We start from the raw sequence: 18217 nt of genomic DNA, 5'->3' as shown, positions 1-18217 counted from the left end.
CTTAAAAAAAAAGTAAAAGGGTTTTCTTTTAAATCATACATTGCTTTTTTAACTATGCATAAGGGAACTTATAACTGACATTCATTAGTTAAGACAGTCCTAAAATTTCTTCACATTTCAGGGTTTAATTTTCTATATCAGTTTTTGACTTAGAGTCATCACTGCTTGTATTTTTCTAGTAAATACTGTTTTCTTTTTTTTTTCTTTGTGAGAGAGAGAGAGAGCATGTGCACTTGCACACACACACACACAGAGAGAGAGAGAGAGAGAGAGAGAGAGAGAGAGAGAGAGAGAGAGAATCCCAAGGAGGCTCCATGCCCAGCACAGAGCCCGATGTGCGGCTTGATCCCATGACCCTGGGATCGTGACCTGGGCCGAAATCAAGAGTCAGACACTTAACTGAGCCACCCAAGCACCCCCAAATACTGTTTACTGTTCCATCCAAAGAAGGGGTCAACACACTATAACCCATGGGCCCAATGCAGCGCTCCGCCTGTTTTTGCAAATAAAGTTTTATTGTAACAGAGCCGTGCCCAGTACCTATCGTGTATGGCTGCTTTCACGCTGTAACGGCAGAGTTGAGTGGTCGCACCTGAGTCTGTATGTCTCCCAGAACCAAAATTACTCCCCATCTGACCCTTATACAAAAAGCTGGCTGACCTCTGATCAGGAGTGTAGGAGGCCCAGCGTTTCTCACAGCTGCATGTCCTTGGTTGTTGCTCTGCAAGGCCATCTGGAATTGTGGGCATGGCTGTAGTGGTGAATGTGTCTCCTCTGCCAACATCAAATCAGTGCTCTACTGCTCTGCTGCCCGTGTTTCTGCATCCACAAAAACTTTTGAAGTCGAAGATGACTCACCGTCTAATTTTTCTGAAGACGTTTAAAATAGCACCTGTTCTCCGCATGTGAAGTAACAACATAGGAACAGCTAGGACCGAGTTTGCAGGAGGTCAGGCAATGACCACTGTGTCACGATGGTGAGATGCCACCTGCTGTAAGATACATCCACACTTCGGGTACAGGAAAACATGGAAAACGTTCATGAGTGGCTAACTTGAGACAGTGTGGGTAAAGCTGAGACAGGCTAGGTGCTCGGTAAACGTTGGCTGTCCATCTCCACATGTCGTTGAGGTGAATTTGCGTCCTTTATTTGTGAGGCTTGAAGAGACCACCCCCTCCGCCACACCCCACCTGGGATAAAGCAGAGGGAGCCGCTGAGAAGTTCTGCAGGCTCATGGGGAACACAGAGGGTCAGGCTGCTGGGCAGTGAGTATGGTGTGGGTGTTTGGAGGAGGAGATTCAGGATAACGTCTGTGGTTGGGGCATAGAACTCGGCTGCCCTCTTGTTCTCCCTTAAGACTGGCCAAAATGATGCCAGATAAATGACTCCTGTCAAGGAGAGGGTGGTGTTGGGGCGCCTGGGTGGCTCCGTCAGGTGAGCGTCTGACTTGATTCCAGCTCAGGTCATGATCTCATGGTTTGTGAGCTCAAGCCCTGCGTTGGGCTCTGCGCTGGCAGCACGGAGCCTGCCGGGGATTCTCTCTCTCCCTCTCCTTCTACCCTTCTTCCCTCTCTCTCTCTCACACTCAATAAATAAATAAGACATTTATTTATTTATTTTAATTTTTTATGTCTTTATTTTATCTTGAGAGGCAGAGTGCAAGCGGGGGCAGGGGCAGAGAGAGAGGGAGACACAGAATCTGAAGCAGGCTCCAGGCTCCGAGCTGTTGGCACAGAGCCTGACGTGGGGCTCGAACTCATGGACCGTGAGATCACGAACTGAACCGAAGTCCAACGCCCAACCGACTGAGCCACCCAAGCACCCCTAAAACATTGTTTTAAAAAGGAGAGCGTGGTATTAAAGAGGGATAGAGCCCCTTCCTGATTCTAAAGAGTCCCTGGCTCTGCCCTTGCAGCAGGGCTTCCTGGACCTTGCTTGGGGGGTGGGTGGGAGTGTGAAAGTGCAGGGGGGCAGCTCTCAGAGGTGCATCTCTAGAACCCATCCTGGGTGGTTGGCTGCAGACTGCTTTGCTTAGCATGGCCCCCTGGAAGGAGGTACAGGATCTTCCAAATGGTCATAGCCTTGGAGGGCATGACCCAACCCCTTGGATCTGGTTATGCCTCCTTGAGTCAGACGGCCCAGGGCCTATGACCACTGTGACTCTGGCACTTTGACCAAGCCTATGCCCTCCTCTCTCTGCAGAGGGATGATATGGAGGCCGTGCCAGGGTACCTGTCTCTACACCAGACAGCTGATGTCATGACCTTGAAATGGACGCCTAACCAGCTGATGAACGGGTCGATGGGGGACCTGGACTATGAGAAGAGGTAGGGCGCCGGGTCCTTCTCCCCCTTTGGCACAAAGAAGTGTGTGCTCTGTCCTTTGTGTCCTGCCCCGCCCCGCTGTTCTGTCTGATTGTTGCGGCCACTTGGGCCAGCCCCCCTGCAGCTGTGGCTTTATGGGTAACTCGTTAGGAGGATCTGGAGACCAACTAGAAGAATCTTAGAATCTAATACGGGAATTAGGCAGGCCCTGGTCAAACACCACCCAGAGGGAGAAATCTTAACTAAGAGCTTGGGAGCCTGCAAATGGCAAATATTCCCCATCTGCTGCCGTCCTTCCCATCACTCCGTAAAGGAGGAAAGCTGGAGGTGTTGGTTGGTGGGCATCTGGTCCAGGGTTGTGTCTCCTGTGACCCTGGGATTTTCAAGACTCAGCAAAGGCTTTGGAGTCACACGCCGAAGACACACGGAAACCAAGGGTCCCCTGCTACAATCCTGTGTGTTCCTGCACAATTAGGGATGGCCCTAGGAGGAGCCCAAACAAAGGGAAGGCTCAACCTGATTATTTCAGCTTGAGGAGTCTTGGCAGCTTTATATAAAATAAGGGCTCCTTTCAAGGAACATAACCAGAACACTGTTCTTGTGTTCTGTTTCATGTTAAGCTTCAGTGTGAGTAACACGAGGTCTGGGTGTGATTAATACCATTCTCTAAGCCACTTCCTGTGCAGAGGTGGCCATCTGTCTTCAGAGACGGTCAGTGGGAGGTAGAGTTGGTTCTAGGCTGAGCCATATAATTCAGCTCTAGCTAGACTCCAGAGTTTCTGATCAAGAAGCCCTCACCGAGGAACAGCATGGGGCCCAGGAGATGCCCTTGGCCTGGGGCATTATTTCAATGGACTTGTCTTAAACCTCAGGCCTTCTGCAACCCCTCCCAGCTGAATCTGGATCACACGGAACCCTGAACCTCCTTTAAAGCATTTATAGAATCGCAGACACGTAATAAATCTGTGCCTATTTGTATATCAGCTGTTGCTTCTAGACCTCAGTTCCGTGAAGGCAAGGCACCTGTCTTACTCATGTCTTCTTTTTGGCAACTGCCACAGATCCTAGTACAAAGTAGGTGCTTAGATAATCTCTGTGAAGCAAAGCAGGGAAGTTACCAGATTCAGTCATCAGATCTGAACAGAGCACCCGCTACATTCCAGGCACTGTGCTAGATACAAGAAACATAGCAGATGAACAGAAGGAGAGGAAAATCTTTACCCTCTCGGAGCTTCCACTGTATTTACCTTACACTGAAGGAGACCACAATAAAACAGGTGTATGGATAAGTGTACGTTTTAGGCCCAAGTGCTTGCTTGGTTCTCATCCTGCTGGAAGATTAGGGGTGTGTCTGTCTCTCCCTGTCTCTGGGCTTCAGTCTCCCCTTCTATCAAATGAGAGGCCTGCACAACATGATCTTCCCAGAACTCAAAGGGTTTGCAGGGGCTCTCCATACACAGAAGTGTCATCTGTCAAATAGCACAACCCAAAGGCCCTGTTTGCTATTTGGACTTACACCCAGGATTGTGTGGGCAGAAACCTTTTTGTTTTTAATTTTTTTTAACTTTTATTCATTTTTAAGATACAGAGAGAGACAGAGTGTGAAGGGGAGGGGCAGAGCGAGGGAGACACAGAATCTAAAGCAGGCTCCAGGCTCTGAGCTGTCAGCCCAGAGCCCGATGCAGGGCTCAAACCCATGAACCATGAGATCATGACCTGAGCTGAAGTTGGAGGTTTAACTGACTGAGCCACCAAGGTGCCCCAACTTTGTTTTTAACTTTTTTTTTAATGTTTATTCATTTCTGAGAAACAGAGTGTGAACAGGGGAGGGGCCGAGAGAGAGGGAGACACAGAATCTGAAGCAGGCTCCAGGCTCCAAGCCAATGCAGGGCTCGAACCCACGAACAGTGAGATCATGACCTGAGCCAAAGTTGGACGCTTAACCTGCTGAGCCACCCAGGCACCCCTGGGCAGAAAACTATTTTTTCTTTAATTTAAAAAAAAATTTTTTTTTACATTTATTTATTTTTAATAGAGAGAGACAGAGCACAAGTGGGGGAGGGGCAGAGAGAGAAGGAGACACAGAATCCGAAGCAGGCTCCAGGCTCCGAGCTGTCAGCACAGAGCCCGACGCGGGCTCGAACTCACAAACCGCGAGATCATGACTTGAGCTGAAGTCGGACGCTTAACCGACTGAGCCACCCAGGTGCCCCTGGGCAGAAAACTTTCAATGTTGATATTTTGGAGAGGCATTGAGCCAAATGATTGCCAAGTACCTCCCACCCCTCCTCCAGCTCAGATCAGTGGGACTCCCATCTTTCATCATTATCTTTTCCTCTGAGAACAGGCATAGCATAGGCACATCAATATTTACTTCCAACTGAGCCTGTACTTCCCAGGTCACTACTGAGGGGGCTAGAAACTTCCCCAGCCTTGGGTTCTCAACCCCCATCTATCCAGTGAGAGAGAAAAAGCTAAGGGTCAGAAACATGGTGGTTAGCCTATAGGATGTGGAGGTGCCCAGGGACTCTGGCATCTCTTTGGAGACCAAGAGACAACAAAGATAAGGGGTATGGTCCTTGTCTGAGGAGCTTCAGTACCTCTTCTCTTGTCCCAGCCAGCGCCCCCTCGTGTACAACCAGGGTCATAACTCCCCAGCTAGGTTTCCTCATGTCCATGAGGAAATATCACCAAAGAGTGGCTATTTGGGCTCTGGAGTCAGGCTGGACTTGGCTCAGATCTCAGCCCTGCTGTGTGGAACAGCTGAAACTCCCATACCTGCTGATGGCCCAACCACTTGACAATCTAGTTTAGAAGTGTTTTCTGACCTACCCTTACCACGTGACCCAGCAGTTCTGGTCTAGGAAGTTGTTAAAACCTGTCAAATGAAATCAGTAGCTCAGCTCTTGCTCCTTCCCAGTTGAGCGATCTTGGACAACTTCGCCTTCCTGAACCTCAGTTTGTTCATCCGGTGTAAAATGGGGATGTGGTCATGGAACCTCCGAATAGGTGTACAGGAAGGAGTCGATGAGAAAATGCATGTAATACCCTTAGCAGGGAGACTGGAACCCAGAAAGGCCTCTCAATCATGGGACTGTTGGTGTTAAGTTTACACAGATCCAAAGGGACTGTGGCCACAGAGATCCTCTTTGCTGGTGTGTGGTGGTAGCTGGAAAGTTGTTTTGCCTACTGGGCACCCTAGGGTATTCACCATTCACTCTGAATATTCTCGGAGCATCTTGCAGAAGTAAAGAAAACCCAGGCGCTGTCCAGTTCAGCACCTCTTGGGGGAGACAGGAGAAAACAGGCAACCACAACCTGTATGATGGGTACAATGTGGAAGCCCAGGGAAGGACCTTCTGGCCAAGACTCGCCCGTGAGGGACTCAGCAGAGGCTTCTCAGAGGCTCTGAAAATGTTTGTGCACTCAGCTGCCCTCCAAGGATGTTCGCTCCATGGACCCTGGCGAGGCTGACTCTGGTACAGATAGACCAGTGCAGGAAGGTCCCTTAGAAAGCTTCTGTTCCAACTTCCTCATGTTGCAGCTAAGGAAACTGAGACCCAGAGAGGAGAAAGGACTGAGTCAGTATAATTGGTAAAGTGGGATTTGAAGTTTGACCTTGAAGCCTGTGTTGGTTCAGGTCCTCCAAGAAGCAGACCCAGACAGAATTAGACATGCAGCAGAGACTTAACGTGAGTGGAACCTGTGAAGGATGAAAGGGAAGAGCAGGAAGAGGCAGGCAGAATATTCAGAAGCTGGTTGACCCCTGTGAATGGGGAGGGGAAAGAAGGAAGAGAGAGTCTTATATGCTGCAGTTCTTAGCATGCTCAGCCAGCTCAGTTGGGAGCCCCTGGGCTAAAGTTGACCATCAGAGGAGCCCCCCCATCCCGCAGGAATAGGCCTACGTTGGTGCCCCCATGTGCCCGGGCCTGCTTGAGAGCTGCCCAAGAGAAACATGGTCTTGGCACAAACATGACGGTGGATCTGGAGAGGTGGCCTCTGAAGCTGTTGGTCAGCTCTGGTCCCCACAGCAAGATCTGAAGGACACCCAAGCAGTGCATTCCCCTGACTGCCACAAAGCCCCAGTTCCTGTGAGCCCCACCTCCATGGTGTTCTGAGGGGAAAAGTGATCTGTTTCAATACAGCAGTAGGCTTTGATCTGAAAAGGGAAAGAATAAAGTATGTAAGCACAGAGACCATGAGCCAAGTACTTTTTTCTGTATCAGCATTGTGTTGAGCCCTTCAAATATGTGATTCCATTTAACTGTCACAGCCGCACTGTGTGGTGGGTAATTATCATCCCCCATTTTACAGAGGAGGAAACTGAGGCCCATAGAAGCCTTCACATCACACTGCTGGGACCTATGGGGTCAAAGCTGTTGAGTGGCTCTTCTAACCCCTCGGATGCATGGTGGTTTGCCGTTGGGGTCTGAGTCAAGATACTTAGATACCTGTGACAGAAAACTAAACTCAAGTGGATTTGGGCATTGAGCCAAAAAATTCTGGACAGTGGCTTCAGGCATGGCTGGATCCAGGGACTCAAATGATGGGGGCCTGAACTCTCCATCTCTTGGTTCTGCTTTCCTGACTGTTGACTCCATCATCAGGCAGGCTTTTTCTTGCCATGGTTCCCTATGTTTCCAGACTTTTATCATCTCTGCTCCTACTCTCCTAGCAGAAAGGAGCATCCTTTTCCCAGTTTATTCTAACATAAATCCAACAACTGAGTCTCATTCATTCTGCTTGGGTCATGGGGCCATCCCTGAACCAATCACTGTGGCTGGAACAGTAGAATGTACGGATCGGCCAGGCCTGGATCAGATGGCTATTCCTGGAATCCTGGCATAGAGGGTGGGTGGAGTCAGCCTCAGCCACATGGATGGGGGCAAGGGAAGTGTGTTCCTCAGAAAATTGGGGTACTGGGACCAGAAGAAGGCGAGGTAGATTCTGGGAAGTCTTGAATACAGATGTTGGGGACAGATGGGTCCTAGTGAAAAGGGTTCAGGAGCCCATGGGTGTGGTCTTCTGGCCTCATGGGCCCTTCCCCATGATGAAGTGAGCAGGCATCCTGTGGAACTAACCATCCCTCCCCTTCCAGCGTCTACTGGGACTATGCTATGACCATCCGCCTGGAGGAGATTGTATACCTGCACTGCCACCAGCAAGGTAGGGACTGTTGGGGGAGCACGGGGTGGGGGTGTTCCTTCTGGCTCCCCTGCCTGCTCCCACCTCCTCATTACCTGTGCAACCTCAAACAAGTGATTTCACCTCTCTGAGACTTGGTTTCCCCATCTGTGAAATGGAATCACAACAGCACCTAGTCATGGCATTGTTGTAAAGATCAAATGACATAGGTTCAGGACTTAGCATCAAACCCACGGTCTTAGCTGCTGACACTTAATGGAGCGCTTGTGATGTGCCAAGCAGGGCTCTAAACAGGTTGGCACAAAGTCATACAGCCTGTAAGCTCCAGAGTTTGGACTCAAACCCGGAGCTCAAAGAAGGTACACTCAGAACAAGCAGAGGGCTATCCTGTTGTAGAAAGCAAGGGATCTGGACTCTACCAAGGCATGACACATTAATCTTATTTAAAACCTTTTTAATGTTTATTTATTTTTTGAGGGGTGGGTGCAGAGAGAGAGAAGGAGACACAAAATCCAAAGCAGGCTCCAGGCTCTGAGCTGTCAGCACAGAGCCCGATGCAGGGCTCGAAGTCATGAACCATGAGATCATGCCCTGAGCCAAAGTCGGACACTGAACCACCTGAGCCACCCAGCTGCCCCACATTAAGCTTATTCAATGGGTTCAGATCCAGACTCTACTGTGCGACCCAGAGCAAGTCATGTACGCTCTCTGAGCCTTAGTTTCATCATTTGTAAAATAGGCAATAATATATAGACCTCATAGGGCTATTTTGGGTATTCCAATAACACACTGCCTTTCATATGCTGTGCTTATATACAGTAAGTGCTCAATACATGCTAGCAAGCCACTACTGCCCTGAGAAGGGGTAGGTCTGAAAGCCTCCATACAAAAATAGGTCAGGCTTATGCATAGAGGGTACTTGAGGGACATGGGGTGTTTCCCCTTGGTGGGTGATTTCAGGGGGGGCGACCACATTCTTCTGGACCATATCCCATAGTTCCCAGTCTGTAGCAGTGGCCGGTGGGATGGGAAGGGTTCTGGGGAGGTAAAAACTTCCCCTGACCTTCTGCCCAGGCCTTTCCCAGAGCCTTGGAGCAGGTCCACGGGTCTGGCTTGGCATGCCCAGGGCGATGTGTTTGCCGGGAGGACCCCCCATCCCATGCCCCATAGTGACTTTCTGCCGGGTCTCCTCTGGCTGGGTTGCGGTGGCAGTGGACAGCGGTGGGACAGTGGTGTTGGTCAGCCAGGACGGGATCCAGAGGCCGCCGTTCCGCTTCCCCAAGGGGGGGCACCTCCTGCAGTTCCTCTCGTGCCTGGAAAATGGGCTGCTCCCTCACGGGCAGCTGGACCCTCCACTCTGGTCTCAGCGGGGGAAGGTGAGTGACCGTGGGGGCCCCAGGGAGGCTGGGATGGGGGCGGGGGTCAGCCGTGGGGAGTGGTCATTCTTTTTTTTTTTTTTAATTTTTTTAACGTTTTATTTATTTTTGAGAGAGAGTGTGAGCAAAGGAGGGACAGAGAGAGAGGGGGACAGAAGATCCAAAGTGGGCCCTGTGCGGACAGCAGCAAGCCTGATGTGGGGCTCAAACTCACCAACTGCAAGATCATGACCTGAGCCAAAGTCAGATGGTCAACTGACTGAGCCACCCAGGCACCCCAGGGTGGTCGTTCTTGCCCATGACTCCTTACCTGGCTTTGTGGGCTCATGCACACCCCGCTGAGACCCTCAGGCCGTGCACAGACTGTGGGGACAGATGTATCCCAAGGGCTATGCATTGGGATTGTGCTTTCAGGGCAAAGTATTTCCCAAACTGCGCAAGCGAAGCCCTCAGGGTTCTGCCGAGTCCACGTCTTCAGACAAGGAAGATGACGAGGCCACAGATTACGTGTTCAGGATCATCTATCCTGGCATGCAGTCTGAATTCGGTAAGCTTCCCAGTCTCTGGGCCCCCGAGATCTAACCTGTTAGCTGAACATGAAAATAACTCCAGCTGTTTGGGACTTGTGGACAGGTGGTCTGGGTTCTGGGGCCAGCGGTGGGGGGGGGGGGGGTGCGGGGACTTGAAACCAGGAAGTTAGTATCTCGGTTTCCCCCCAGTGAGAACCACGCACTACTGAGCTTAATAAAGGTGAACCTGGAGCAGGAATTACCACGGGGTAGTGAGTGGGCTCTGGAATCCTGGTTGAATTGGGGCAAGTCACTTCACCCTTCTGTGCCTTGGTCTCCTTATCTGTAAGATGGGGATGTTAACATAGCACCTGCATCATCGGGCCCTTGTGGGGACTAAATTAGAGAAGGCCCTTGGCACAGAACACGTCCATGCTAGCTGCTGTTATGTGGTTGTTGGTATTTTATTTCACTCTACTGTTGTCAGGATTCAGTGAGATAATGAGGTGGTCAATGTAAAGTCCCTGGAATCAAGTCTCGCACACAGTAGGCTTCAATACATGATGGTCAAAAACAGCAAAGGCGGGAAGCAAAGCACCAGGCCCTGGCACACGAGACGCTAATATATGTCTTCCACTTGGGACAGTGACTGCCGTGACATAGATGCTTGGTTCATGGAGACTGTTACCATTAAGGTCGTCTTTACCACGGAGGTGTTATTTGGATCAAATGAACTGATATTTGGAAAGTTCTCAGAGGCCTGACTTTTATTTTATTTTATTTTATTAAAATTTTAATATTTATTTATTTATTTATTGAGAGAGAGAGAGAGAGAGAGAGAGAGAGAGAGAGGGAGGGAGGGAGAGAGAGGGATAGAGAGGGAGCTGGGGAAGGGCAGAGAGGGAGAGAGAGAATCCCAACCAGGCTCTGAGCTCTCAGTGCAGAGCCTGATGCAGGGCTCGAACTCAAGAACTGTGAAATCAGCACCTGAGCTGAAACCAAGAGTCGGATGCTCAACCGACTGAGCCACCGAGGTGCCCCAGAGTCCCAGCACTTATTAAGCACCATGTGGATGTCTCGTTTCAGCAACTCAGTATTAAGCTGTAGGTGCTTTCTGTCAACCCCATTTTATTTTACCCTTGGTGGTCCTGTTGTTCCATTTGATGGGTAATGGCTCTGAGCCTACCTTTGCTATCGTGCCGGGTCGCTTCACACTCTGGCTTTTGTCCACCGCTCAATGGGATCTGGGGATGTGGGGCAGGCTTGGTGGTAAGGTCTTATATTGCTCAGGTTGGTTTCTCATCTTCACCCATATATTCATTCCTTCATGGTCAGTTAGGACCAAAGCCTAGTGTTTCTGCATCACTAGGAACCTGAGAGTGTCCTGAAGTGTTCATTACTACATCCGTTCCTACCCCGGTTCGGGGTCTGGAGCCTTCCCAGCCTGTCAGCAGTACCAGGCTCATACAGCACCCCCAAGAGCCGAATGATCAGAGGGGCCAGATGCCCCCTGTCTGCCTTCCCGGGAAGCCCTGTCTCTGCTTCCCAGAGAGGCTCATCCAACATATAGTTTGTAGGCTCTGCTGGGAGCCAGGCTGGGTGCCGGAGGTCTTACTTGCTTGGGAAGTGTCCATGTTAGCGTGTTGGGGCTCTCCGTGTGCCAGCAGGACAGACGCTGGCAGTGCCCACCCACACCCCTCCTTGCGGGCTCTCCTGTCGACTCCCATCCTAGTGTCTCTCTGCCTGAGGGTCCCTTCTGCCTGTGGGTGGGGGTGGGGTAGAGGTGTCCAGGAACCAGGATCCTCCCTGGAGCAGCCTTCAGCCAACGACTGGCAGGAATTAGTGTATAAACGCCCCGGCTCCCTCACCCCCCACCCCAGTAAGAAAGCTCTGACATGCGTGTCTGCATGTCTCCCAGAGCGCCCCCTGCCCCCCAGGAGATCAAGCACCAGTTGCCCATAGTCGTAACCTGAGCGGTAACCAGCCCTTTGCTCTGCCTTCTCGTGTCACTTCGCCTACCCATGCTTCTTGGAAACATCTCCCAGATAGACTCCCGGCATTTGAATTCTCATCTGCCCGTGAGGAAACCCCAGTGAACTCAGTTTATTTAGATCAAAGCTTCTCACTCATAGCGCTGCCGATGTTGTAGATGGAATAATTCTTGGGGGGGTGGTGTCATGTGCCTTGTAGGATGTTGAGTGCCATCCCTGGTCTCCCGCTACTAATGGCCAAGCAGCAAATCTGCCCCCTCCCCCACCACCAAGCTGTGACAACCGGAAATGTCCCCAGACGTTGCTGAGTGTCATCTGGGAGCAAAAGGGCTCTTGGATGAGTAAAGCACACATCACTGCATTCACCTCTCCACCACTGCAGCATGGCCAAGTGACTTGCCCTCTCCAGGCCTCATTTCCTTGTCTGTAGAATGGGGAGACATTCTACAGACCCTGCCCACCCAGGGTCATATTCTGAGGAGTCAGTGTGATGATGTATCAGGCACCTAACGCAATGCTAATCCTCACCAAGGCCCTCCTAGGCAGGTGCCACTGTCTTCACCATCGCCTACTTTTCAGAAGAGGAAGCTGAAGCACAGAAAGGTTAAGAAACTGGTCCAGAGCCACACAGCTAATCCTCGGCATGGTTGGGATTTGAACCCAGGTGTCCTGGCTCCAGAGCTTGTACCTCTCACAACCACTCCATGCAGATTGTTTTTGACCAGGATCAGTTGACACTGTGGTTTCACCCCCTTCATGCCCAAGCTCAGTCAGATTCGGCCCATGTGGAAATGGTGCCCCCTGCTTGGTTGATTTTCTCAGGGGCCTGAGCCCCAGAGCTATGGTTTTCACCTTTGAGGACAATGAAGTCCCTTTTGAAGAAGTGCCTAAATCAGAAATGGGCAGACTCCTTCCTGTGGTCCAAATTCGGCCCACTGCCTGTTTTTGTAAATAAAGTTTTATTGGAACACGGTCACACGCATTCACAGACAGCGTGTCCATGGCTGCTTTCACACCACAGCAGCAGAGTGAGATCATTGTAACCAAGACTGTAGGCCCACAATGCCAAAAATATTTACATGTCTGGCCCTCTATAGAAAAAGTTTGCAGATGCCTGCCTTCAATAATAAGGGAGAAGAGTTTTGCCCTGTGGGCAGGATGATGTGGCCATAGATGGTTCTAAACCCCCTTTCCGTGTCTTCTTGCCTCCGTCTCGTGGTCCTTGTGCACAGAGGAGGCAGAGACCAGTTCTGAAACATTGAGCCCGTTTCGGAGTCAGAAGAGGACCTTTCCATTCTCCTGTGTTGCTGAGACTGTCTATGCCGTCTGTGATGGCAGGCGTGAGCCACGCATGCCTCCCGAGCGCTTGAAATGCATCTAGTTTGGATGGAGCTGTGCCTTAAGTGTCAAATACACACTGCATTCTGAAGACTTACAACAACCAACAGAAATATAAAATATCTCCTCAGTAATTTTATATCGATTACACGTTAAAATGGTAACATTACAGATATACTGAGTTAAACAGAAGTTATTGTTGAAATTGATTTCATCTGGTCCCCCCCCCTTTAGTGCAGCTTCTAGAAACTTCTGAAGTAAGTATGTGGCTCAGGTTGGATTCCTGTTGAACAGAGCTGGTCTAGGGCAGGGTTTCTCAGCCTCGGCACTGTTGATATTTTGGGCTGAATAATTGTGTGTTTGGTGGGGTGGGGGTGGGGGGTCTGGTGCATTATCCCTGTCGTCTACCCACTAGATAGATGCCAGCAGCATCTAGCAAATTCCCAGGTCGTGACAACCAAAAATGTCTCCAGACATCACCAGATGGCCTCAAGGTGCCAAAATTGCCCCAGTGGACAGCTGCTGTTCTAGAGCAAGGGTGGTGTCGGGGGAATGTCGGTTGAGAGACTACTGAATAGGATCTCGGGGTCTGACACCCTGGGTTGGAATCCCAGCCTCACCGTTTGTTAGCTGGACGGTCTTGGGCATGCTGCTTCCATGCTCCATGACTCAGTTCCCAAATCTGCAAAAGGGGATAGTGGTAGTACTTGCACTCAGTAGGTGATAGCTGTTGTTGGCGGAAAGAGAGGGGGACCTCAGTCAGAAAGGAATGTTACGCCAGTTACCACCCGCTGGGGCTGGGGCTCATTCTGAGCCTCAGTTTCCCCTTCTGCAGAATGGGAGAAGAGAGGCCTCCCTCACGGGGCGATTGAGGACGATAGGGCAATCCTGTGCCTGCACAGCAGCCAGCACATAGTAGGCACTTTATAAACACGGAGCCGTGTGGAGCAGGGCAGGGGAGAGGTTCAGCCCTGAGGAATTGGCTCTTTGCCTGTGTCAGTGTTCTGCCCACCGCGGACATTCCGTTTCACTGGTGCTTTCTGTTTTGTGTCTCAAGTTGCTCCCGACCGCTTGGGCAGCACTCCCCCAGTCTCCGTGAGCCTTGCCTGGACGGTGGTTCCTGCCGGCCGGTCGGTGCTAGTGGTGGCCAGGGGCAGTCAGTGGGCGCGAGCCAGATGGGATGCCACCTTCCCCATGCCGGGTCCGAAGCAGCAGTCCCCCAGTAACGTCTGGGCTACTCCCACCCTGGGGCTGGGTGCCGGCCACCTCTGCCATGTTGTCATTTGAGTCTTGGTCCCAACAAGGGAAGCGGGAGACAGACCGATGCCCTCACGCTGTCCAGCCTCCCCGGTGCGGGATGTCGGGTTCCGTGGTGAAGGGATCCATTGGTGATGCCTGTGGAGTGCGAGGGGCTGGGGTGCAGGCAGCCTTGCCACAGCTTGCTGAAACCGATCAGGGAAGCAGAGAACTGGGGACACTTTTCTAGAACATTTTACAGGGGCTCGCTGTGCTTTCTTGGCCAGCTCATCTGTGAGTCAGCTTGGGGAAGAGCTTTCTATGTGACATTGTGAAGACAGCTTTCTATACTGTCAGTGGGTAGGGCTGGGCCCTGTCGGCTACTGAGCGCTGATGACAAGTAGCGTGGGCTCGGCAACCATTCCCCTCCCCCCCGACCTTGCAGCCCAAGGGAAGAGGCCAGGGATTACCGGTCATCCTTGAGGAGGCGTGGCTGGTGGGGTCGATGTGAACCCTTCTTAATCTCCTAGGCAAACTAGGGCCCACAGGCCGGAGCCAGCCTCATTTTGTGCAGCCCATGAGCTAAGAATGGTTTCCACATATTTTTATTAATCGATAAAAATCAAAAGAGTAATATTTGTGACGTGAAAGTGATCTGAAATTCAGGTTTCAATGTCCATAAATAAAGTTTTATTGAAACATACCCGGGCTCATGTCTTTGCATCTTGAGCATGGCTATTTTTGCATTCTGAAGGCAGAGTTGAGTGGCTGTGATCACAGCCAAATGGTTCATAATCCCTAAAATGTTGACTGCCTGGTCCTTGACGGAAAATGTTTACCGAGCCCTGTCCTTGAGAAAATAATATTTTTGCACCTGTCTGGAGCTGTCACGAAGCCAGGAAATTAACGACAGAAATTGTAACGCATGTGTCACTGTCGTGTTGGTCCTGCAACCCCGCAGATGCCACGGTTTCCATGGAGCTGGGAAAGAAGGCAGTGAGGGAAAATCTAAGTGCTGTATCCTGGGAGCACTTGATCAGGACTCACCAGTATCCAAGTGTTAGGAGATCAGTCGTGCTCTCTTGGTTCTCGAATGTGGCTGCTGTTATCAAAATTGTTTTTGATATACAGACTTAAGGGCTCTCTCTCTAGCAGGTTTTAAATCAGTAGATCGGGGTGGGACACTGGCATGTGGCTTTCCAGCAAGCGTGATGCTGGGTGGCAGTCGCCAGCCTGCTTGAGATCCGTTGATGGAACAGCTGTATGGCTCAGGCTGATGGACAGTGCAGACAACCTCATCAGCGGGGCCTCTGCTGGGTCCCTTGCCCTTGGGTGCCCTGCCTCATCTGTTGAGTTAGGCTCCCTTCTGCCTCCCCGCTAGAGATTCTCTCTCCCAGAGAGTCTACCCCAGGGGACTCAGGATCATCAGCCTTCCCCAGAAACCCCCAGCAGGCCCCTCTTCCTTCTTGTCAGTCTCCTATAAGGACAGCTGAATGACAACATGGTGAGGCTTGGCCTCCTGCTGTGGCACTGGGTCTATTTTCTTGGCTCTTGGCGTGTGCTCTCTCTCTCTCTCTCTCTCTGTCTCTCTTTCTATCCTCACTCTCCCCCCCCACCCCGCCTTCTTCCTTTTTCTTCCTTTCTTTACTTCCCATCTGGTAAGGGCCCCAAATCTTGCTGGTGGCTTTCATTGGATCAGGTGGGCTCAAAGGCCATTATCTGGGTCAGATAATGATTGGGGTCGCTGTTTCTGGCTGTCACATTCAGAGTCTTTCCCTATCCCTGTGCTGGCCTAGGGGCGAGCTGCTTGCTTCGGGGTAAGGTTTCCATGACCCACATAGATTTAACTGGGGCTCTTGCCCCATCCCTTCTATCCACCACAGCCCCCCAGGACCTGATGGATGTCTCCGTGAGCAACCTACCACCCTTATGGCAACCCAGCCCCCGGAAATCCTCCTGCTCATCCTGTTCACAGAGTGGCTCCGCCGATGGTGGCTCAACCAATGGCTGCAACCATGAGAGGTATGAGGGGCTTACGCCGTGGGTCGAGGGAATGGAAAGATTTGCAGAAGATTTGTAGGCACCTGTTTGTTGCCCAGCGCTGAATTCAGAAGAGGGATGTAGGCTACGGAATCACTCAGGTCTGGGTCAAAGGCTAGCCTTGTGAAGTCCTAGCTAGCGGAGCTTCCTTACATGTATCGGTCAGGATAAACAAGGTTATGTTGCAGTAACAAACAGTCCTGCTATCTCAGTGGCTTCTTACAGCAAAGGCTTATTTATCATGCGTACTATGTGTCTGTCCTGGGTCAGCTCGGGGCTCTGCTTGCTGCCCATTAAAGGGCCCGGTGACACCAAATATTACTTAATGCCAAGCACACATGCCTCAGTTTGCTCCTCCACAGAATGGGGATACAAATGCCTGGTAACCTGAGCAAGTCTGCACCCGACCAACCTGAGGGTACAGTGAGGGTTATTTTCATGTTTAATGCCTCCCTGCGTGTAACTGGAGGACATTAACCATGCCTCCTTCCTGTCTCCCTGGGTTTTGCTGGGTGGCCCCCAGGAGGTCCTGAGAAAAATATGTAACTATTCCTCCATCCTGTTCTCTGCAAGCATGCACAATACTCCCTTCAGCAGTCCTCGATTTCCCCAACACTGCTGGGGCCTTACTCCCCTCTCCTCTTGCAGCCAAAACAGCCCCCAAACCCCCCCCCCCCAATGCAAGGAGGAGCTCTGAGGCATCACCTCTGCAATCAGCCAGACTCTGAATCGCAGTTTGGCTCAGTTTGGTTCAGCTGGGCCACTTGAGAAGTCAGAACTCTTGGTTCTGAAAAACTAGTCTGAACTACCACTGAAAAACCACTTCAGACTAGTTCAAATACGAAAGGAAATCGCAACAGGATGGAGAAGTCCAGAGGCGTGGTGACTTCAGGCATGGTTGGCTCCAGATGCTCAAAACAGAAACCTCTCTGTTTCTTCAACTCTTGCCTCTGGTTGCCTCTGGTGGTTTCATTCTCAGGCAGGCCTTTCCTATGGAGTGGCAAGAATGGATCCCAGCAGCCACTGTCCTATATCCCTCTGGCTTAGGAGCTTGAACAGAGAAAAATGGGTCTGTTTCCCTGTAGTTCCAACAAAAGTCTCAGGGCTCATTCTCATTGGCTCAGGTTGGATCACGTGACCACCTCTTATTCAAGGACTGTGATTCCAACCTGAGTCAGGTACTGGGTAGAATCAGCCTCATCCAAACCGCAGGTCCAGAGTGTTGGGGAGGCAGTGACCCCAAAGACTAGGGGAAGTGGCAATGATGCTGTATGGGTAGAAATAATAGTTCCCCCGCCTCCAGTCCCCTTAACTGACTGGTTTTAATCTGCTCCCTACAGGCAACAAGCTGTGCTTCCCCAGGGAATCTGGGCTCTGTGTGGTCTTTCCTAAGTGTCGTCTTTTCCTCCACCTGCAGGGCTCCCCTGAAGCTCCTCTGTGACAATATGAAGTACCAGATCCTTTCCAGAGCCTTCTATGGATGTGCGTATTGGCTTTACTTGCCATTGTGGTCTCTGGGGGCATTTATCAAATGCCTGTTGTATGTCAGCAGTGTGAGGGGAAGGTGCCTGGCTCTGGCACGTGAACCTCTGCTCCCCTATTTCCCGAATGTGTCTGTTTTTAGTGTAGTTACATGCACTTCTCTGAGCCTCATCTATAGATTGAGGATAAATTGTGTCTGTAGGTGCTGAGGGGGGACAGCAAACAACGGGGCTTCTCAGTGGCAGGGGTCTGGTTAGTCACCATCACATCCCCAGTGCCCACCTTAGAGGGCTTGTTTTCAGGATTAAATGAGAAGCATGTATAGAGCCCCTAACACCTAGCAGGACACGTCCTAGGTGCTCAATAAGAGTCGGTTCCCCTCACCTGTGGGCAGAAGAGTCAGGTGGTCTGATCCCTTTCCACAGAGTTAAAAATGAAAATTTAAATACAGGCATTCCGATGGTTTCTGTTTAACAAATGAGGAAACTAAGGCACAGGGAGGCAAGGTAACGTGTCCAAGGTCACACTGCTAATACATGACACAGCCAGAGCTCAAGCCTATCCCACTGACCACAAAGCCTGATTTTTTTTTGTTTTTCATTCTGCTGTGATTCTTAGCACATTTTATTTCCCCAGCCTCCCAGCCTAGATGGGGGAGATAAAACACGTATTTTCAGGGATTCCAGAAAAGTGTTACTATGTCCTGCATGGCCTGCGGAATAGCAGCTCAGGTCATGTCCCCCCACGCCTGGAGAGGCAGGGAGAACATGAGCTC

At 51.0% G+C, this 18217-nt stretch overlaps 1 protein-coding gene across 11 annotated transcripts in view; it reads left to right on the top strand.

Annotated features, from left to right (window-relative positions):
- Positions 1-18217, top strand: part of SGSM1 (small G protein signaling modulator 1) — a 95671-nt gene that overhangs the window by 44447 nt on the left and 33007 nt on the right. For 9 of the 11 annotated variants that reach the window (XR_008291928.1, XM_027050894.2, XM_053206728.1 and 6 more), the window contains 7 exons: positions 2204-2328; positions 7424-7491; positions 8683-8846; positions 9261-9393; positions 13742-13906; positions 15804-15942; positions 17378-17442. Coding sequence is in view for 10 of the 11 variants with exons in the window: in XM_027050894.2 (XP_026906695.1) it covers positions 2204-2328; positions 7424-7491; positions 8683-8846; positions 9261-9393; positions 13742-13906; positions 15804-15942; positions 17378-17442 (859 nt within the window). In the remaining variant the exon portion in view is untranslated. The remainder of the gene's footprint in view (positions 1-2203; positions 2329-7423; positions 7492-8682; positions 8847-9260; positions 9394-13741; positions 13907-15803; positions 15943-17377; positions 17443-18217) is intronic. The other 2 variants (XM_053206725.1, XM_053206727.1) reach the window with 2 other exon arrangements.

This window comes from Acinonyx jubatus, chromosome D3, assembly GCF_027475565.1.
Source record: "Acinonyx jubatus isolate Ajub_Pintada_27869175 chromosome D3, VMU_Ajub_asm_v1.0, whole genome shotgun sequence".
NCBI lineage: Eukaryota > Metazoa > Chordata > Mammalia > Carnivora > Felidae > Acinonyx > Acinonyx jubatus.
The sequence above is the reverse complement of the archived record's forward strand: the minus strand, read 5'-3'. Positions and strand labels throughout refer to the sequence as shown.